At 35.1% G+C, this 24,429-nt stretch overlaps 1 protein-coding gene across 1 annotated transcript in view; it reads left to right on the top strand.

Annotated features, from left to right (window-relative positions):
* Positions 1-7,615: 7,615 nt before the first annotated feature.
* The window catches only part of LOC126857857 (homeobox protein orthopedia-like), a 28,579-nt gene continuing 11,765 nt past the window's right edge, over positions 7,616-24,429 (top strand). The window contains exons 1-3 of the mRNA XM_050607696.1: positions 7,616-7,864; positions 12,826-12,960; positions 14,213-14,394. Coding sequence (XP_050463653.1) covers positions 7,819-7,864; positions 12,826-12,960; positions 14,213-14,394 — 363 coding nt within the window. The 5' untranslated portion in view covers positions 7,616-7,818. The remainder of the gene's footprint in view (positions 7,865-12,825; positions 12,961-14,212; positions 14,395-24,429) is intronic.

The raw sequence follows: 24,429 nt of genomic DNA, 5'->3' as shown, positions 1-24,429 counted from the left end.
GGAGTGAAATTGTCGACGCAAGCCAAAAGTTGGAATCTATTTTAGGATCTGTTTTAAGGCAGACGACAGGTCAAATATGCATTCAAACTATGTAGCAATTTAGATTTAGTTAAATGGAAATTTAGTTAATGGAAAAATCTATGATATACTCAAAAGAATTAAATTTATGAATTATATCGAGAGTAAAGTGGAGAAAAAAATCTCTCTATTTTTATATGATTAAGTGCAAAATGGAATTGCAATTTTTGTCATATATTTCATAATTTAGTTTAAAAAGGAATAATTATTTTTAAAATAATGTTTAAAGTCTTACATTATCCGATCATTTAGCAACATAACTGTTTCTGTAATAAACAACAAATACTTATTCAAATGCTGCATTTTCATTTTATCAAAAAAAAAAAAAAAAGAAGAAGAAATAACCGTGCTTAAAATATTCATCAGAGAGTTAGTGAGTATTTATAATATCGCTTATATTAGCAGAAAAAAAAATCAAGGCGTGCTTTAAACTATTGAATTCCATCGGTTCGGAAGAATAAGCGGATTATATGATGTGACTCAATGAGATTTCCAAGGAGGTACTTCTTTATAAATTAGAGATGTACTGAAACATCAAGATATATATCTGAGATATATCTCGGCGCACCTATGGCCGATTTTCCTGGACACACACGTAATTCGTCTGATGTCAAGACGTTGAAAGTAAAGTGAACAGCATACGAAATGTATCTATTTGCAAATGCAAAACCAGCTTTATGCAACATGCACAATTTCACTAACACTCAAAGCTTATATTATACCGTCACAGAATTCATGACACGAATTTAAAACACATCTCGATAGACTTAATTAATTTTTAATAATAATTATAATATTAATAATATACTCGTCAAAGATTACCTCTGTGAATTATTTGTTTTAATTATTAACTAAAAATACAAAATATCAGACATTAATTACAAACTAATAAAATGTGCTTTTTTTTGCATCGCATAATATTTCATAGGAGTTAGCAGTAAAATTTTTTACGAGTAGTTGTCGGATAAACCTTGATAACTGACAGTAATCTACTCTAGACGGGTCGATAGTTACGAAAGCCCGGTATAAAAATAATATCGAAGAGTCCGTCGTGTGTAAGTGCATCCGTAAAATGAATTTTGTTGGAGGGTCATCTCTCTCTCTCTCTCTCTCTCTCTCTCTCTTTTTCTCTCTTTCTCTCATTCTCTTTCTCTCGCTCTCGTTAGCGTGAGCGCTCGCGCGTGCGTGCGCCGACGGGGACGGAGGGGACGTGAGAGCATGTAGGTGCTGTAAGCACAAATTGCCGCAAATTGGAGAAAATTGAATGAAGCTTACAGCTTAACGAAGGCACTAAACCCTTGCGGAACGACCTATCTCAACATGCAGCCCATTTTCGTGATAAGTGAAGAGATGTCACGCGTTTAAAACACTCTAACCGGGACGCCGCTGCGACATTGACGTTGCGATATACATGCCGCAAATCTTTGCCAAAGATTCTCGTATGAAATGTCGATCGTGTGTATGTACATTCGATTTATTTGATGGTGTTGGTCGATACATTATTCGCGTTGTGTGCGAAAAAAAAAGGATAAATACTTAATGAGAGATCTATCTCATTAAAAGAAAGAAAGAGAGAGAGAGAGAGAGAGTATTACATTTCATTAAATATCATCTCATTATAAGTACAATTTCATTCATTATATTTCATTAACTATCATCTGCATTTAGTTTAGTGTTTTTATATCATTTTATATGCAAAAATAAGATTATATCTTGCATTATTATTTATACACTATAATTGATGCAAAATTTATTTTTATTTATTTGAAATCACATTGCTTGCATAATTATTCCGGTACAATTAGCAGTACATTTACGATACTTTGATGTTCGAGGTTTTATTTCGACGAAAATATGTCAATAATGTATTTTCCAAAATTATTTATATTACACTGCTTATTATATATGAAATAGTTGCATAAGTGATCTCATTTTATAAAAAATTTAATTTTACTTTATACTTTCCATTCTTAACTAAGAGTTTCAGCTTAGATATTTATACTATTTATGAAATAGAATTTGTTTAGAACCAAATTATAGCAAAAATTAATCTGTAGCGATTTATCGCGGACGGACAGTGCATCTCAACATTTTATGTTATCTTGAAACTCGGAGTTCTAGTCCGATTCTAGTCGATAGAAGCAAACACTTGCCTCGAACGACAAAAGATTTTGATTTTCCGATAGAAAAAGATCGTTATTGAAGTACTTCACCGCCGCTGAAGGTACTCCGAAACGACCGTAACCGGTGGAAACCGGGAGAAGAGGATTCTCGTGGAACAAACAAGGACAGAGATTAGATAAGAGAGCGAGAAACAACACAAGAGAGAGAGAGAGAGAGAGAGAGAAAGGGAAAGGAAGAAGGAGCAGAGGAAAACGGAAGCGGAGGGCGAGGTTGAAGGAAAAAGAGAGGAAAGGAAGGGAAGGGCGGCGTGGCGGTTTGCAACAAACGGGGGAGACACCGACTAGAGAGCGAGAGGCGTACGCGAGACGTGGAATATGTCTGGCTCTATGTGGAGAACCTTGTACACTCACCCGGGATCCGTTATGGGGGCATTCCGGCTTCTGGTATGTAATATCAGAAATTCCTGTCTACCTGTGTGTCGCCTGTTGCCCCGTGCGCGCGATGTTTCAATTGATGCGAGCGAAACGCGCACCCGCGCGCGATGCGAAAGTGGTATCACTTGTGCGTCGGCGGAGTTTGAGGGCAGAACGTAGGGTCGGATCTCGCCAACATTTAGGAAAATAAAATTATTTTGCATAACGAAAAAAATAACCCCGCTTATCCGAGAGATTTACTATTCTCGATTAAACTGCCATCCTTTATATTTGAGTATCGTAAAATCGTCATACTCTTCTCGGTTAAAAAAACATATGTAGCGTGTAATGTCACTTGTGGCCTTCAATGTATTATAATATCTTTTCATTGTACGTGAAACATAACAATTGCTTGTTTGATTTTTTGTGAAATTATAATATAATTAAATAATAATTAATATAATTAATTATTTTTTATATATCATGTGTTTTCTTTAAATTAATTCTTTAAATTAATATTAAATAAATAAGTATTTTTCACATTTATGTTTTTATAGTTTGATGATTATTAAATTGCTCGGTTATTAATTTGATTGTAATTTTATGTAAGAGACATTAGAAAATTATTTATTAAAGTAGTAAAGTATCGTAACGTTTGTACCAATTGTGACCTAGTAATACACGATTCATCAAGAACTTGGGGAAGGGTGTATAAGCAACTTTCGAAGGCAGTGCAACGAGCGATGTGTATAGAGAGGACTTTGGTTTCGTCGCATGGTAGGGTAGTTTTAGCCAGAGGCATCGGTTGTCTGCATTCGACACATTGTCAATTTGCCGCTGCTCGTCTCGTCTGTTTAAAATCGATCGTGCCAGAGCACACATACCTGCCTACCAAATAATTTTCGGTTTACGAGTGCTGTAGATGTCATTCCCGTTCCCTAACAATGCGCTGAAAAAATAGTCGCTTTGTTCAATTTCTGCCCGCCACCAGTATGTTTCGGTCACATGTAATAGTGTCTTCGACGACTTTTGAAAATGCCTACACACATATATGTATACCTAACGATTTCAATCACAGCTCTTTCTATCGCTTTTGCGTTTATTATTTTTTATTTGATGTTTTATGATTACGATCAAGTAATTTTTTAAGCTTGATTACATTAATCAAAGTTTCGATATATCTCTTTACTTTGTGTTTGAACGCGTATTCCGTCGAGCAAATTAATAGAAAATAATATAAGACATAATTATGATAATAATATTTAGCATTGATATATATTTTTCTCTTAATAAAAATGATAAATAATATCTTTTCTATAATAAATTTCATCTTTTATAGATTTTTGTAAACAAATTAAAATTAGTTTGTCATTTATTTTACAGAAAATTTTTTTGAGATAAAAAAAAAAATAGCAGGATCGCACGATATTGAAATATTCAATGTTATAATGCATTCGTTATCAGCGATCTTGCTGTCCTAAATATCGCGATCATCGGAAATGAGAACCGCAAACGCGATGCATTTGAAGTATGATGTGACTGAGAATTCCGTACGGGCGAGCAACGCATTCCGCGTGATATCTATTTCATTATGGGGGAGATTCCACAGTATTTTTGCAATTATACGCAGCGATCATCGCCACTGGTTACATAGGTTATACCGTTCATATTGTGTTTGTGAATATTGTCGCAATATGATCGAAATTTCTCGGGTACGGCCTGTGTGATCGAATACTCGGACCAGCGACGTTAATTATCTTTAATCCAATTAGCTATATATTTGCATATGCCGACTACGCATATGTTCACGTCTGCGCTCATTAGCGCCGGTGAATATGATGCAAATGAACGAAAAATAAGTCTGCAAGCGATGTGACGCGTTTACCTGAAAAACATAATTAAAAATCACATCCCTGTCAGTCGCGGTTCTTCTTTGAATGCACCAAAAATGGCTTTGTATAAGTTCATTGTTATGAGGGTGTTTGTACGAGATATCGTTGTAAATTTTTTAATTATTCCATAGAATTGGAAAAAAAGGAAAGATAGCTATATATAAATAGAAATAAAATAAAAACTTAATAACAATAAGTAAAGAATTTCTTAGATGGAAAGTATTGATTGTCATCGAATAGCAAATCTCGTACAATAAATTCTTCGAGCAAACATCATATCACTAATAAAAAAATGTGAAAAATATTAACTTTGTTAATCATCATTAATTATCCTTACATTAACAAAAAAAAATGTGTGAAATTTGGATGATGCAGCTATTTCATCGTGTTTATTAAATTTCCTTGACATCTTCTTGATTCTCTCTCTCTTTCTCTCCCTTCCTCTCCCTCTTCCTCACCCTCTCAATCTTTTTCTCTTTCTCTCTTTCTCTCTCGCCCTTCTTTTGCGTGAGGAGCAATATCGTAATATGTAAAATACACTCATTTCTTATAAATATATAATATAAAAGAAAATATAAAAGAGTGTGTATGTATACATATTACATTATATTTTTTTATAACTGAATTTAGCACTAAAAAAGTAAAATATCATTAAATTTCACGGTTTATAAGATATATTTTAAATTTGAACTATTTCTGTTTCCCTTTCTTATTAAATTAAAAGACAATATATAAGTTTTTCTTTATATTATGTTTATAATCTATTATATAAAAATTATCTACACATTTTTATTATTTATGTAAGCCCTGATATTATTCTTAAAATCTACGCTTATCGCACAAAAATATAATTACAAAAACAGAAACCACATAAAAGTTATTATAACAGTGAATTACAACATAATATCGATTTAATATTAATATGGTAACTAATGTTTACGAATCACTAAAATATACGACGATTATTACGAATTACCGATGTACATGACAATACGACGTCAAATTCGTCAAAGAATCTGTCATTAAAATTTATTTCAATGTGAGTGGAATACTCTGTATATCAATTTGTGCGATGTTAATAAGTCATTTAGTGTACTAAAAGTAGAGTCATCCGTATTGTTATTTATACGAATGTGCTCATTTTGATAAAATTATTAATAGACCTACAAGAACTATTAATGATCCATATTACAAAAAAAAGTTAATTAATTATTAAATTTATAAATAAAATTTGGATCAAATTTAAAATACTAAAATATAATTTTAGATAATATAACAGCTCTTAAAATAAATATTTAATTCAGAAATTATATATATATATATATATATATATATATATTTAATAATATATATTTATATTTTTTGTATGTAAGCATAAAATCTAACATGCTAATAATCATGTTGATGCAAATTAACAATAAGCATTATATATGCATCATTTTTTGTTAAATTTGTAATTAAAATTGTAATTAATATTTGGCTGTATGAAAGATGAAATGTAAGCATTTCCTCGTATTTGCTTTTAATTCAGAGAAGCATATACGATCTCTTTGAACAAATCTAAAATTCTAATAAGCTATTATATTATCCATAACTATAAAATTACCGTTATACACATAAGAGATACCGTTTCTTTACGCTTGTCAACAGGATGGAATGCTGTAATGTATAGAATCGCGGGAATCGCGGACTGGCGAATCAGTTAGGAGCCATCGCGACTTCGCTTCCGTTCTCGCTGCCGCGGGCTGCTGCGTTATAAAAAAGGGGTAGCTATTGAATTAAAAGGATGTAGAGAGAATAAGGGGCGCAACGAGAAAGCGAGATCGCGAACCGAGCGAGATTCTAGCGAGCGCGGCGAGGGAGGAAGCGAGGTTGCGAGAGGACGTGAAACAACTCGACGAGCGAAAGAGCGGAAAGAGCGACGATGGGGGTGAGAGACAGAGAACGCGACGGGATGGGGACGCGAAGCGGCATGGGGTTGAAAGGGGAGAAGGGAGAAGAAGAAAGGCGGAGGAAATGAGAAGAAGAGGGCTCTCTCTTCTCCTTCGGCCGGTCGTCTGTTCGCCCTCTCCCTCCCACTCTCTTTTTCCACCCCCGCGCTCGCTGACGAGCTCTCGCGCGCGCTTCTACCCCCCTTCTTTCCCCCTCCCTCCCGGCCATAAAAATAAAATTTCAATAAATCTCCACCGCGCGAAAACTAGTGGGGCATCCGGAGGGCGGGCTACTCGCTCATTGGAGCCGTGTTCCTGGCGGTTGCCGCCTACCGCAGAGCGGAGACGGTGAAAGAGACGGTAACCTGGATAGAGTTCATCTCGGGGATATGGGCAACCCTCGTACGGCTACTACCAACCACCGTGGTCCCGGCAACTGAAAATCCGCCGATGCGACGGTACCGCGTCATCGGACTCCTTCATCCATCTCTTCACGCTTTATCTCCTTTTATTCTGATACTTCCACGTTTTGACAAAACTTTCGGTCCACCGTATCATCTGTAACCCTCTTAAAGCGCGCATTTGCTTAATCTTATCGATGAATGATGATGATGATGATTGCAAACAAAAATCTCGCAATTATTCTAGAATAATTTTTTAATATTTTAATTAAATTTTTTGTGCGAAAAAAATATATATAAAAAAATCTGTATATGAAATAATAATCTTTTTGTAGAAATAAGCTTATTATACAATAATATATACAATTTAAAATTTCATTTTACTATAATTACCAATATAATATTTTATTATAGGGTACACGGATAAAATAAATAATTGTAATTTTGTACAATTTATGCTAATTATTATTTTTTACTTTTAAAAAAATAAATTTAAAAAATTCCAATTGCAAAAATAATCTTTTAGAGGAAGGTAATGTCGCAGCTAGCTACCTTCCTGGCTTGCGTTCAATCTGAAGGGTAGGAGCGATTTAATATCACGCCCACCGTTGCAGAGAACGTGAGGGTGGTAGGGACTCTCACGAGATGCGAGAGCGAGCGAGAGAACTGATGGCGAGCGGATTTACGCGAACGAGATGCCAACATTGCCGCCAAAGCTGGAACGAGTGGGGGAGTTTGGATATGGCAGTCGGCCAGTTCGCTGTTTGCCTTCCTGGGGCACGGGCCGGTCCTCAGGCTCGTCTGTACAATCCCAAATCTCTCATCTAAGGAGGATCGTGCGTCGCGCCGCTACAGAGAGTCAGTTCGTTTTTTTTTGTCCCCCCGTATAGTTCCTCCGAGTTGAGGGTGAGGTGTTCGCGGTGTCACGCGGATTTCCGCTTCCGCGTGCTGTATTGGAGCTACGCTCCCCGGGAGCGGCATGCTCAACAATATCACCGCCGGCGGTTCCGTACACGGTATCTCCGGTAAGTACCGTATATCAGAAAAATCTATTCGGCTATAGTGTGTATCGAGAAGATTTAACATTCGCGCGCGTAACAATTGCGCTATAATCTTCGCATTCGTCCGTTAAAATACCGACCGATACGACTCGTTATGCTTTGGGGATAAAAATTACTTTCGAAATTCTGAAGCTGGCCGAGATTTGTGACCCTCATTGATTTCTGTCAATCTATTTTAATTTATTAAAATTTCCTGGTTTTAATTAAAAACATCAATATAACTAAATGTATTTTAGATTGATCCAAAATTTAAAAAAAATCAACACAAAATTATCAACTTAATATAACTATATCTATCACTAATTCATGTTTAATTAAATATATGAATTATTGAGTGTCAAATATTATATCAATTATTGTAATTAAATTTTTATTGCAATCATTAATCACGTCTTAATTAATATATGTTACTAATAATTACCGGATCACTTAGTGAGATTTTTAGATTATCATCTTTCCAATTATGGATAACAAATGCATATTTATTAAAATATCAAATGTATTTTTTAATCGAAATGCTTGAGAGCCGCTAATATATACCGCCGACGGTAGATGCGCGCTTCGTTTCTAATCTGTACAAGAGTTCTATATATCGTGCCTAAAGTTTTTAATCAACGTGTGAAAGATATCATCGTGAAGTGTTGGGCAATTTAATTAAATCAGATACATAATTTGAAGATTTAATGCAGTGTCAATCGCAGATTTCATCAATCTGAATAATAGCGTCCGGTTTCACCAACATTTACGGTGGATTGAAAGCTGTAAATTTTTGAAATTATGACAGAAGTATCAGAGAATCGGACAATTAATAATATATTTTAATTAATATTATCATCATAAAAAAATGCATATATCGCGAAAAAAGAATATTAATTAGCGTTATCACAACGATTGTATCGCTGTGTGATATAATCGTAAAAATTGATTCTATTTTCATACTTTTATATTTAACATAAAATACGCCGAAGAGAGAACAGTGACAGTATAATATTGATGTAGTAGTAGTAGTAGTATAAACTTTGATACTACAATCTCAGATTTAAAGTGCGGCGCCAAGTATCATTGTAGCATCAGGTGTCCCATAAGAGGCGTGTTTCTTCATGGTTTTTCTAAAGTGCCAGAGTTAGTTTTGACATTCAAATTCTAATCTCAACTTTTTAATATCACTCTTTTCTTCACATAATATTATCATCAGTGAGTGCATTACAATTAACATCCAAATGATGTCCTTTATTATAATCGGACGTTACTACAGATCTATAATATCTAAAATTAAATAACATCCACAATGAGAGAGTGTTAAATGGTTATCATTTAAATAATTATAATTTGATTATAAATTTTATTATATATGTAATTCTAAAATCTTCTCACATGCATTATAATATTATGGTGTACATAATTTTATTTAAAGTTAATTACTATTTATAGTACTTACTATTTATATTTAAATTTGTAAAAGTATACATACATTCCATTGCAAAATAATAATTATAAAATATATATAAAAAATATGTAAAAAATTATGATTAAATCACAGTTGGTAACGTATCAAAGATCTTTATTAGGCAAGAATCATTTCCTGTGTAAAATATACTACTAATTAATTAAATCATAATATAATAATATAATATAATTCAATAACACCTGTCGATGAATAATTATTACCACAATTTAATTATTCAATATGATTTCATTTAATTTAATTTTTTTTATTAATTGCAAATTTCACTTAAAATTATATTTTTTATACGCACATCTATATTTAATCGCACCACTATAATTCATTGCATTTCTTATTTTATCATGTTTACAAAAAAAAAAAAAAAATGAATCCCGAATGAATACGAATCCGATTTAATTAATTTAACTTATATCACCCGTCGGTTGGCGTAGGGATTATTTTGCTTGGTTAATCCACTGTGAATCCTACAGAATGTCACAGGGATGTGTTTAGAATCGTATAATTTTCCTGTAAAATATTGATTATATTAGTATATTCATAAACTTATATTTCTTACATCAATTTTTTATTTACTTAGAGACACATTAACAAGTAAAAAAAAATTCTTTATTTATAGAAACATTTATATAATGTTAAAGATATATTTATTATTATTTTATTTGCGTTAAATATTTGCATGATAAAATTATAATTAAAATAACAACCAAAAATTTTTTGTAAAATCTCCTGTAACAAATAATATATAAATAATTAATAATTTTTTTATTATATATGTATAATTTTTTGTATTATTTCTTTTTTGTATGTACCATTTATGTTAAATAAAATAGTATTTAATTTACGTTATTATCAGTTAGAAAAATTTTTTTCTCTAAATTTAGCGTCTTGGATCGTAAACAGGAAAATAAAAAGACATAAATAAAATTAGTTTAAAAATCTGTATGAAAGAATAGTGTGAGATTGCCGGTACACGTGACGCGCGCCTCTTCGATATCTTCCGTCTCAAGAAAGCCGCTTCTCGAGTTTGATGATCTTAATTACCTCAACACTGATTACATTACGCGGGAAGTTGAGGAACGATTTAGAGAGTTAGAATGTTGTAAGTGGCGTGAACTGAATAAAGCGGTAGACGTTAACCGGATTAAAAGAAAATTATCGTTCAATTTCTTTCAATTTCTTTAAGGGGTTGGCGATACTTATATGATTTATATATTTGCTTTCTATTCTATATTATTATCGAATAATAAATTGAATGATAATTCAGATAAATAAAGATACAAAATTTTTTTAGACGATTAACTCTTATTAGGATCTTGGCTTTTTATTCAAATAGTTGTAATTGTCATATATTCGTGATTATACAGCTGTGATTGCGTGCAAACGCGGTAGATCATAACGGCATTGCCTGCTGTGCGTCTAATAAATTACCCTTATCTGTCATTCATCGAAATGAGATTAAACGTATACTTACTAATGGTTGATCGATTCGTAATTGCATCGATACGTCTTTAATTATCTCCCTTCAACTTATGCGATATCGCGAAAATGAAGTTTAGCCCTCAGACAGCATTGCGCGCGTACATTTCGTCACACTTAAAGTATGTCCGTTAAAATTTTTTATGATATACGTTAATTGCATTTGGTGCGTCGGCCATCCATTGAGACAAGGCGGGCACCAATTCGCGAATGTGACATGCGAATAAATACGTCTGTCACGACATTTCCGCGTATAGTAATATAATTTATGACTTTATTATTCAGACATTTCTCTCTCTCTCTCTCTCTCTCTCTCTCTCTCTCTCTCTGCGCGAGCGGCTGTCAATCATAAAGTTTTCAAATGTCGATAAACGTTGCAACAATCGAACGTTATAAAAATTTCTTTTTTTCTCCTATAACCACTTCACGCACACTCTGAGTTATTACGATACTCCAGTGAGTAAAAAAATATACACGTGTAGAACGGATACTTATTAGCATCACGATTCTTCAGTGATTAGCGTGTTAATTTTTTATGATCTTTGATAATCTCATCAATTAATACGGGATTAAATAATAATTCTTAATCATTAATGTGAGAAAAGGTATTTTGAAGAATGTGGATTAAATTATGCAGAAAAAGTTTTCTCTCTTTCCATTAAGATATACAATGCGATTTAGACAAAATTGTGTGATTGTGCTGTGCAATTTTTGTAACTAACAAAATTTGTTTCTGATGCGCATAATGAATTAATCACACACAGTGAGAACGTTAAAAAAATTCGAATTTCTGGTCGAATAAAGGGGCTTGTAAATGTCGGGATTAGCACTAAAATCTGGATACTATCATTATGTTGAGGCTTATAAAACTAAAATAGAAATAAAGATCTGTCATAAAGTTCATTCATATAAGACATTCATTCAGTAAAACCTCACTACAAGGTGATCCGATAGTTTGATATCGATTCTCTATAACTTTGTGTGACTATAAATAAAATTGATAGATTTTTATTTATATCCTGCATTCTCTTATTATTAAGAAAGTTTACGAACTAAATTAAATAAAATTATTAAATAATGAATCTGAATAAAACTTGCAAAATAGAGAGATTCAGGGAAAGTTCTTTCACATTATTCTAATGAAAAATAATGCTGTGTTTAGAGTTTTTTTAAAATCTCAACATCTCGATTATCGAAATTTATCAAAAATAGAAACTTCAAGACCGTACGCGATTAGAAAAATTAGAAGGCTAAAATTTTTTGCGTTTAAAAAAATGTTTTTAATTAATGACCATAGTTTCAAGTTATTTTATTATTCCAAGTCTGCTCTATTTTTTTGTAGAATTCTATTGCATAATATTATCATTTGGATGGAAATTTTTTAACGAGCGCTCTTTGTCTGGCTCGCGCGACGCAGAAGATGCGTTTACGTCGTACCCAACTAAACTAGTTTATCTCATTACGTAAGCATCTTTGACAATGCACAAGGATGTGCGATACCTATGATCTGACACATACTGGGTCCGAGAAGGAGTGGGCGTACCGCGATCCGAGATGGACAACCTCCGCAACACGTTTGCATGTCCACGCGTAAACGCATAGAGGGAGAAACACACACGCGCGCGCACGTACGCAAGGTACATATACATGTGTGCATACACGCTTCAGCACGTACGCACGTACTTGCGCGCGAGTGTGCGTAGGACGCATGTGTGTTTGGTGGCCGCCTAGAAGCCAGAGTACGGTGACGATTCTCGCACCTTCTCGCTAAGTGGTCCGTACGCCCCTCGGCCGGCTTCTGCTCCTATACAAATTTAAACTACGTAGAGCGGGGGCGCGTGGGGCGGGCGAGCGGGAGGCATGTGTGGAGCACGAGGAGGAAGCCCGGCGAAAAGAGAAAAAAATGGAAGAAAACTGAAGCGGCACGTCTTCTTTTTTTCTGCCCCGCGCCGACCCCGTTGCTGCACGCGTGGATGCGCGATAGGAGCGAAGGATGTGCAAGATCTGAAGCGGTACGAGAAGGAGCACGGCGTGCTGGGAGTGAATCTGGGGTCCGGTCTGTCCGCGGGTGGAAGCGTCACGCTTCATCACGAGCTGATCATGACTATGCCTGGCACAGGTGAGCGCTCGTCGTCCGTCGCGTTCGCATGGAAAATAAAGAAAATGCATTAGTCGATTCAACAAATCTATTTAACATTTACAACTAGTTAGATTAGCGCAGCGAATAAATTCCATTTCAGGTTTTTTGTCTCAGCATGCTCGAAAAATTAATTTTTTTTTTTTTTTTAAAGTGAAAACTATTAACATGCCAAATTTCCTTCGGTGCACAAAAAACATGCATTATTTTCACAAATATTTTATTGGAAATATTCAAGTATATCTTGGATTAATCTTGAATAAAAAAAAGTGTTTTGACTAAAACACTAAATTTTATTAGTTATAGTTTTATGCAACACTTGAAACTTAATTATCTTAATAAAAAAACATACATATGTATTATGACCACAGATTTTTCAAGCCAATACAATTTTTACTTATAATAATAAATATTTTTTTATCCGTGTTTCGTTACGTAATGTTTGAATTCGTTAAAGAATTTCTATCCGAAGAGATTTAGAGAAAAATAGTTTGCAAAATAATCGCGCGAATCTAGTAAAATAATTCGCAAGTTAATCCTCTACCTTCCGATATTGAGTAGAAAAATGTGTATGTTATGAAATTATTAAAAAAAAAGTAAACAAATTAAATAAAGAAGCTTGGTATACAATTCAGTTACTTTACACCTTACATGTCTTATGTTTACATTCTGAAACAGAACTATATGAAAATAACTGTAAATGATTTGAGATTATATATATGAATGACTGATTTTATTTGTTCGTTAAACAAATGGAATAATAATGTGTTAAACGAGAAGATGAACCGCATAGATTTTCCGCGAATGTTTCGTGAGTAGCCATAATAAGTATATGAAATATTCTTAGAATAGATTGTATGATGTTTGCATTGTGAATTAGAAGGAAAAACCTTTTGCTGAATATTCTTAGTATATCGCAGTAGCTTGTATTCTGATAATTATTGAGCAAATTGTAGTAAAAATCAATATACTGATAAAACATATACTTAATTTAATGCAAGCTATTTTAAATTAATTTTATTAATAACTTTTAATTAATATTTGAGCCAAAAATAATGCATTTTAAGTATATTAGATTAACTTTTTGTCTTTTAAGGGAAGAAGATATGACTTGTATTTAAATATTTTACTAATTAGATTATTAGTTTATTGGAATTTGTTAAGGATAATTGGAGAAATCGACAGTCGATACATTACATAATTACATTATTTATCTATTTATTTTCTATTGTAGGAAGCGCGGCGGTGATCGGGCAGGGCGATGACAAACCCGCGAAGCAAAAGCGACATCGGACGCGTTTCACACCAGCCCAGCTCAACGAATTGGAAAGGTGTTTTGCCAAAACTCACTACCCGGACATCTTCCTAAGAGAGGAAATAGCTGTGAGAATCGGCCTCACGGAAAGTCGCGTTCAGGTAGGTGTGGTCAAAATGTACAGATTGCCGTCGGCACGAAACGATTAATCCAGCGTGAAATGAAATCTATCGCGTGACTTTGCATTCACTGTCGTGCCGAGATTACATTGCGAAAATATTTCGATATCGTGCAAATAATTAAAATAGTTGTAATATGACGTTGAGTTTAAATATTGAAAAAGGTCGTCGAGAAAAAGATAACATTACATGATTCCACTTAGATTAAAATATCAGAAAAGTAGATTTCTTTTTTTTTTTTTTTTAGAAGATCATGTTTCATTTTTTTTAAAAAACATGCGTTTTGCGCAATAATCGATTTATTTGTATAAACATATACATATACATTATTGAAACGATATATCATTTTAAAAATATTTTCATATAAATGTGAGATTACTTCTGATAAACGATTATCATGCATTATTATAATAAAATATTATTATTAATTAATAACAACATAAGACTTTGCAGAGATAGATATTTTTATATAAGTTTAACAAAAGTATAAAAAATATCGTTCGATGATGATGTGAAAATTTAGTGACACGAATATAGTGTAAACGAGTGATAAATCAAGGGGTTACAATATAAACATAAATTGTCGCGTGTGGTGACCTCGCAGTTATCCTTTAGAAACATATCCAGACAGTACCGGAACTCTCCGGTGGAATCAATTGTGCCGGCCTACCGTGGCTTTTTGGATTAAAGTGAAACTTGGAGCAGAGGAGCTAAGCCCTCGCCCTGCGGGGTTCCGAATTTTGGTGGGTTCCGCTTGGTTGCGGGGTGACCGCGAAACTTTGCGGAAACTCGCAAATCCTGCGTCTAATATCAGGAATTCCTCGATCAAGGATCGAGAAATCCGATTTCGAAAGCGGTTACTCCGAAAGTTATTTCTAAGGTTTTCTTATCTTATCTTTACGTAGGCATACGGGTTATATATTGAGCCATCCACTGACTAATTATTAATTAGGATAATTCTGGCTTAGACGTGTTATTGTTCAACATGCAATTAAAATTAAAAATAGTTTTACTTCACGAGTTAATGTTTTAGAGAAATGATTTAAGCTAATTATATTGCATTATATTAACACAGAGAGATGAGAAGAATCAAAAATAGTGCAGAATGAAGATTAAAAATAGACGTGTCAATAATAAACGTCAAATCAATTTTAAAAAGACACGGTAAATCGAAGCATCTTTCATATTATAATTTAACGAGCGTAATGTGTTTTTGACAGCAAGAATACATTCGTGATTTCCGCAGTTTATCTAAATACGGAGCCGACGGAAATCTATATCTCAAAATTCGTAGAACAAAAATCTTTGAATTTCTATTCTGTTCATTTAATAGTTTATCAACTTTTCCGTTCAATTACTCGGCGCAATATCAGCACATATTTTAATTAAAAATCAGAAAATGAAGTTAACCAATGGAATATTTCATGAAAATTGACAAAAAGTTTCATGAAAATTAAATGATAATTAGTCATTAAAAATGATGAATATTGATAGAAAACTTCATAAACAAAAAGATTTATTATAATATACTCTCCGGTTTTGTGATATTATTTTGTTCGATCAGATGGGATTATTTATTAAAAAAATGATCTTAACATGGATATTTTAAAACTTATATAGAAGAATTAAGATTCCCGTATTTGGCAATAACTTTAAATCATTGAATTCATCCGAAAGCAAGTCAGCTGAAAATTTGACAACTCGACCATCAAATTTGACCATCGCGCGGAAGAATGGCTTGATCTCCCCGCGGGCTATCAGCTGACGGAACTGTTTTAAGTCTCCGGGGCACGTCTAGAAAAACGGAGTTAATAGAAATTCATGAAAATTTTATTCGCAACTTGGAGGCGTCAGTCAAGCCGAGCGTTGTGCCGCATATCAAGCAGCCACTCATCTTCTCTCTTTCGCGCGCGTATATAAATTCGCACATGCGAGTCGCAGGATATATCGCGTATCTTCGTTCGCTGTAAGTAAAATAAGATAGGTATTTGTACGAGAATAGTTATGCGTACAGATTATTGATATATTATCGGATAAAAAGATGTTTTATATCTACAAAAAAATCAATAAATTTGATACGATAAACGAAAGTTTCTTTACAAGACACATCTGAGACTTTAATTTTTAAATAGATTTTAATTTACAAACTTTGACAATTATTTCTCTAAATTAACTATGTGTAAATTCGTTTTCCGATATCGTATAAAGACACTTATATTATATAGCATTATAAAATTTAATTCAACTTGTTATTTAATGCCTCAGAGTCGCTCTACCGTCACGTCTGTCTCGATTCATGATTTTCGTCCGTCATCATGATGAGAATCGCGCGATATATTGAATCCGGTGCACACTTTCCGGAGTGTTTAATGAATTAGTGGTTTCAAAGTGTCATGTCAGCGAACCCGGACTTCTTCTTCTTCCGGCTCGGGAACAGCGCGTGTTCGTTTCTTCTTTCTCGGGAAATGTCAGAAAGAAAAAAAAAAAAAAAAAAGGAAAGGAAAAGAAGAGAAAGCGAACCGGGGGATTCGTGGGTCTGTCGGGCGGCAGCCTGCCTAATTGAAAGAGGTTTTCTGTGGGCGAGGGTAGACATCAGCGTGAACGAAGCGTTTCCAAGGAAACCCGGCAGCGGGCACTCGTGTGGAGAGGGCCTTCGGCACCAATGGGGCTGCGAGGGAAAGGCGCCGGCGCTCAGCATCGCTATACTATCGAGCGTCGCTATCAAAGGTTTCTTGACTTGCCATGGCGGATCTGTTGCGTATTTTAAAGATAATCACGTAATCTTTATTTATTTATTTATTTTTTAATTATTTCCATATGTTATCACATGTCGATCGTCCGCGATTATAAATTCTTTTTAAAAGATGTTCCTATCCTACAGGATGTTTCATCGTTGAATTATGCCTTTACAGAAGGATAGTAAAAATCTAATCATTCTCTTTAATTTTAGATATAATTATTTTTAGGAGTTCTGAAAATATCGCAGAAAATAAGTGCACATTAGAGGATTGAAGAATTTTGGATGGCTCTTCAAGATATCACATATCTTATCACATCGATATGAAAATCGTCGTGTGATAAACTATCTCCTAAATAATGAAATTTAAAATTAGCAAACGCGCGAGGAATCTGTTCACTGATGAATCTCGTTTCTGCAGCCTATACAGCGTGTGCAGCATAAGTTGTGTGACACTTCGCATCATTGATATAGTAAACGTAATAGCTCTGTTGTATAATCGTTGCATTAATGGCTAGAAAATTGCTCGTTACGAGTACGTTGCACATAATAGAGCGTGTAGCAGCTCTTTCCCTTTCTATCTCTCTCTGATAACCGCAATAGGTGTGCCATGATAGTTACATAACAATTGCGTACACTTGCGTCGATAGGTATATTGTTTATCCAATCATCTTTTACATACGTTCGCCTCTTTTTAAACTTAATCCTTTGATCGTGTACGCGTTCAGAGTATACGATTGATAGAACTGTGTTTTGTATATTGAAAGATCAAAATTGATATGACGTTAGATTCGGTCCAACGTTTACTTTATTATTTTCTAAGAGAGAAATTAAAATATTTCAATTAATATGCAATAATATATTTTATATTGTACATCGCAATACTATGCACAATATTCATAGGACGTGAATGGACATGAGATTAATTTTCAACAAAAAATATAACTATTTACCGTTAAATTTTCGATATATTCAAAATTCGTTGATATTGGTAGGCGATTGAGCGATTTCGAATACAATCCGCAAACACGCCGTTGACAGATCGAACGATTGGTAGCGCGGACAGATTAATCAGTCACCATTTTTCCGATCGAACTCAATGCCCGGCGACTCCGGAACCAGGAATGGGAAGCATTCCTGATTAGCAACAAAATACTTGAAATAGTGTAATGAAATATTACGATTCATCGATTTGTAGTAATTTATTATCGCACGAAGGGAGGAGGCGTAATTGCTGCTCCATCTCTAATTCCCGTTAATGAACAACTATTAAATTGCACGATAACGCATCGTGAGAACTGCCTGTACAAACAATAATTACTTCGAAGTGGCATTATGCAGCTATTTGAAATTATGTGTAACATTTAATTAACGTCTTAATGCGATTATTGTTGCGTTGCGAACTCGTTAGCGCGATGATACGTATTGTCTGAGATACGCGGCGGAGATGAGCGCTCTCTTGTACGATACGCATCGCGAGATTTGACATATATATGTATAGAATATACCAAATTATACGGCCCGCACGCGTTCGCTCGAAATAAAATAATTAAGAGCCGCCGACTTTATCGCTGAAAAATGCACGAGCTTTCGGTGAGTGTTCGCTCCGCTTAATTAGCCGTAATGGACATAATGAATTTTACATTAGATCGAGTTTTATCATTTTCGAATAAAAAAAAAAAAGGATAGACGGGGAGGGGCGGGGGGAGGGGAGGGGAGGGGAGGGGGGGAGAGAGAAGGGGAACTCTCGTACTCTCATAAACTCGGCGCGTTTACTACTCGGTGCAGCCGGTGTCACTAAACGCAACCAATCCCCGTTGCATCGAAGTACATAATCGTGCGGCTGCTACATTTGCCCGTGCATGCGACGAGTATCGTTTTCACGAAGCGCGAAAAAATTATTTACTCGGTCATCGTTTTAGTATAATATGTAGTTAACAATTTTTTATAACCGACAACAAAAACGCGTAACCAAGAGCGAAAAGACGTTGATCAATCTTAAAAAAAAAAATTATTAAATATTTTCTGATAAAAATCGAGAGAGCTTACACTTAACTCCCGTATAGATCGCGATGTGGAGAGAAAGAAGCAGATGTACGAAAAAAATATCGATGGGAATCGCGTAAACAGAATGTTCGATTTATTCTGCAGAATTTTTCATAATATTTAGAAAATTATTCCTCAATTATATATGGAAGTGCGTTTGTTAACTATGCATTATTTTGCGCGATGATAGCGCGAAATGTGCGAGACGCCGCATGCATGATGCCGTCCGCTTGCCGCGGCGGGAATTCACGATTGACGTACGGGGTCAACGGCTTTTTTTTTCATGTGATGTGCACGCTTTTAGAACGCGCCGTTATTCCTTACCGTCAATCATATCCCGAATATTAATTCGCCGCGCGCTCGATACTTCAAATAAAGTTCAATCATTCGGTAGCCACGTTGCGGGAGTTTGAGACAAAACCTTTTTTCAGCCGGACGTTTATTACTAAGCCGACAGTTTATTTCGGGCGGCGGTATCGGCACTTTACGGTTTTAATTACGCGTATTTTAATCCGCCCAGGAGACATTTTCTGTTTCGGGAGCGCGATGCCGGGGGAGGGGGTAGAGAACGAGCTTTATTAGACTGCACACGGTCGATTTAAATTTAATCATAATGAAGAGGCGATTAAAATTGCAATCGTCCACGGAATAGAACCCATAGCGCCGGGTAGTTAACGTCTGCTAACAGGCATTTAACTTAACTGCCTCAGGTAACTGCTCGTTTCTAGGCTGAAGGGTCCTTTCGATTGCCATTGACGGAAATTTTATGGGGCACGACTCTTTTTCGTCGATGAGCGCGTCGAACTTTCGCAGGCAAACAGGGACGACTGTGTTTTCGCGCGCGATCGTTCCCGTGGATTATCGTCGTTCACCGGATACAATGAATTCCGCCGAATCCGGCAAAACTTCTATCGGTCGTTTAAGTTTCGTATCAAAATCATTAACGTAATGTATCTATAGAATTCCCGAAAATCTTTTCTCAATAATACCTCTTTGCTTTTAAAAACAAAAGTCATAGGCAGAGTAAAAATATTTTTTTATGACGTATATCGTAAGATTTTTATGAAATTGAAAAAACGAGCTACTATTTCATCAGATATTATATGCATTTTTTTGATATTTTATTATATTATCGTTTTGATTAAAAAAAAAAAGTGATTGTATTAAAAGTAACAATATCGATTGAAAATAACAGTAACGTGAATTTTGTTTTGCGTTTAACGAATCACATTTTATGAAATGAGTTAGAAGGGAAAATCGCGCTTTTTATTCGAGAATATCAATCTCTTGAAAGAACGAACGGCTAAACGTGCGACTTTCCTCGCCTTGATACGCTGCGACTTCCAGAAGTCACATATGCCACGAGAGATGGTAGAGCTCGTTCGCATGGTAGCGGGTGTCGGAGTATTGCTTTCAAAGTATCCCCCGGGAATCGGATGAATGGCGATGTCATTCGGCCGTCCTTTGGGATAAGCAAGTGACTGCGGTGAGGATAAATGTAGTTCGTTATTGTCTTGCCCCGAGAAATGGGAAATGGTTTGGCGCTGTTGACGCGACTTTTTGCCGACTCAAGTTTGCTGCGAAAGATTTCACGTTTGTTTAAACTTTTATAATTAAATATAATAGACATTAATTTTTTCAAAATATTTATTATATAATTATAATAAAAATTTGAAATTATTTACATAATTATATTTTGCATATCCCTCTTTCAATGCAATTGTTTCAATGCAATTGTTATTTAAATGTATTATTTAAGAAGAGAGGCATTAACAGCAAACTATTTAATAATCTCTCTAGAATTTATAGCACATACTCACTACATATATACTCACACACGCATATGATTGAAAAAGTATTCCGAGGATGTTAATTATTTATTATGGTATAGATCTTGGGCTCTCGTCATATCGCACATCGTTATCGATAAGCTTTTTATAAACGGGAAATTACGCGTGAAAAGACGGTCCAATTCGAGTAATATCATTCCGCGAGGAGTCGATAATTTCGCTGGTCGACTGTGCGCAAAGGAAGCGCGCGAGTTCGAGGACATTTATTGCAAAATCAATACCTTTAACGCGGAGTTACGATATCGCGCGCGCGGTATCGAAAGTCGAATATGATCGAGATGCGATATTGAGCTATAAAATTTCTGCGCGATAAACTATCGCCGGCTATTTGCGGATACGTATACATTTGGCGTATAGCCCGGACACGTGTACGCGGCAATCGAGTGTTTTATGACGGTGCATCAAACATCCGTGCGTCAAGTTGCTATGCCAAATCACTCTCGATCATGAACGTCACGTTAATCATCGTCACGTTATCCCGTATAGTTGCTTATCTTCTTCTGCCATCTTTAATCTTCTTTTCATCCAAATCCTTACGATATGAATAAATAAATCATTCTTTTGAAGATTAATTAATCATTTGTATATAAATAAAAATGTCACAATGGCCTAATTTTTATTTGACGTGTAATTATTCGGATTTTTTCAGCTTATATATATAGTTATACTCCCACAAGATCACATCGAAACTAAACTTAAAAATATTGTTTTAACCTCCCTTTTCGTCAATATTGTCAAGTTTGAAACGATTTACAAGCTCGATAAAATTGTTCGTAAAATTCGCGTTGATAAATTAATCTGTTATTCCTTGTGTATAAAATGGCATTTCGGCGAGCGATGATGAAAAAGCGATGCGCGTAAAACGCGTGCGCGGATTTCTCGCAGCTTCGCCGCTCCTGCGTCGCGCTGCGAAGATCCGACGCCTCTGCTATGCAGCGGTCTATGCATTTTAAGGGAGGGGTGATTTTTAATGCCGTATAAATATGCATAGGCCACGATATTAGCTCTTACGTGTCGTCGCTCGAAAAATATCGCGCAAATGTGCGCGTTACATACGCATATACGAGAAAGTGCGCGCGCGTGTGTGTGTGTGTGTGTGTGCGAGAACGCGCGCAAGGGCCGGGGAGAAAAGCATCCCTCTGTGTAGACGTGCGAGGTAACAGGACCGAGGTAGGGCATTAGGGTCCTCGATGGATAAATTGTGTCGCCGCGATGAGCCCGGGGGAGCATCATCTAACGCCCATTTTGTTATGACGTCTGTGCTGTATACTGAATAATTTCGATGCGATAAAAGTGCATAGATTCGCGATTCGCGATTAATTGAAGGACTGAGAATTTTATATATTGCACTTAACAGAATAAATTCTAAAATAAAACAAATTTTTCAAGATTACATGAATATAATTCAGATAATATTCAACGTAAAAATGAAGATTAGATTGTGAATATATAATGTACGTCCGGGGAAAGTCGATATTAAAGACACATTCCTAAAGTAGAATATTACAATCGTGTCAATCGTTCAATTCGAATAGGATGGAAAGAGACGTGCGATTTATAATACAACTTAATATATTCATCGACAAGAGAGAGAGAGAGAGAGAGAGAGAGAGAGAGAGAAAAGTACGTGAGCACTCTACGAGTTACGAACCAGAAAAACGATTGAGTAATACCCATGTTACTTTCTTACGTGAATATATAGTGTCACGTAAACTTTTTTGCGAACGGGTTTATTCCAACAAGTAAATCCAGTTCCACGAGCAATTCGAACTAATTTGACGACAGATAAGCCGACAATATTGCGACCATGAAAATAATAATAAAGTATAAATGGATCAAGTTTATATGACCGAGGTGCATGTAAGGACCGGGTATGCATTTTATCGTCGTGTTTCACGTCAAATCCTTTACGAGATTATGTGCTCTAGAGGAAACTGCCTGTATTTCTCTACTCTCGTCGCGATAAATTTTTCGAATCTTTCATTAAAGTTTTGTGTTACTCACTCCCCGCATATCTTTCTATAAAAGAGACGGTCGTTCCCTGTAGAATTTTCACTCGAGAATATAAAAGTATATTGTTATTTTTCCGTAAATTCTGCGTATTTGAATTCTGTCAAACAAGTGAAAGTACAAAATTTATGTTGAAACTAACAATACGTGATAGTGATTGTATTGCTATAGTGAATACAATAGCTGCAATGCATAATAGATTATACATATATAACGTGCCATAATCGTGTATCAAAGGGGCCGATTTTTAATTCCACGTGACATTAGAAGTCGGGCGACTCGCTAATGACGTGGCGAAAATCTCTCTCCTGACGGCGCAACGCAACATGAAACAGTAGGCGGTCCGGGTAATGCGTCTTGCCACCCTCAGACTATCTCCCGACCACCGTCATCAATCAGGGTCACATCCTGCAAAACTTATGTAGTATTTATTTTCATTAAATTTATCTCTCCACCTGGTCCAGAGAGCGAGAGCCTTTCATTGATTCATGAAAACAGATCAAAGGCATATTTATAAACAATATCTTGCAATATACTATAAATATGCAAAGAAGTATATAGAGTGAAATAACTGTAACCTCTATTATATGACGGCTTTATCGATAATTTCATATAAAATTCATTCGCGTAAAATATTTAATTGCATAGAAAATATATTATAAGATCTATTTAAAATAAAATATAATAAAGTATATAACGTTATGTATTAAATAAAATTAAAAATGGATAATATGTACATATTATATGTATACATTTTAATATGGTTTAAGATTTTAAATAAGAAACACAACAAGATTATTGTGCTAATTTTTCTCTTTTATTTTTTGTCGTAAAAATTTTACAACATTTCTCCATCAAATTTCCAATTTATATATAAAAATTCGATAAACTATATGCGTTAAAAGAATTGATATGAAATCCAAGATCATGACTTAACTCTTGTTTAATCGAAAATATGATTGTGTAAATTTATTATTATCGGAATTACTAAGCTTTTCGTGTACTGTCGCAAAATATTAATCCCAACACACGGACTATTTGGCATCGTGAATCAAGATTTCATCGCGAAAAGCTTCTCCCATCATGAAAGAAAAACGTTATCTCGTTTCGTGGCGATTCGAGGCGTTTTTCCGCGAAGTGAGTCGGACTATTCTTCAATGGCGTGCTGAAAGCTACTCCTATATATCTTGGGGTCTCGGGCAGATCCCGCCGCTTGCCTTGATGGCAAGCTCAATTTATATCAGCGCCTGCTGAAACCCCCTTTACGAGGTCTCGCCTCCTCTTTCTCATCCCCCCCCCCTCCCTCCCTAAACCTCACGCTAACCTCAAACTACCCCTGCTTGGCCAATGCTCGCTTCTTACCACCTTCGACCT

The sequence above is a fragment of the Cataglyphis hispanica genome, chromosome 23 (genome assembly GCF_021464435.1).
Source record: "Cataglyphis hispanica isolate Lineage 1 chromosome 23, ULB_Chis1_1.0, whole genome shotgun sequence".
NCBI lineage: Eukaryota > Metazoa > Arthropoda > Insecta > Hymenoptera > Formicidae > Cataglyphis > Cataglyphis hispanica.
The sequence above is the reverse complement of the archived record's forward strand: the minus strand, read 5'-3'. Positions and strand labels throughout refer to the sequence as shown.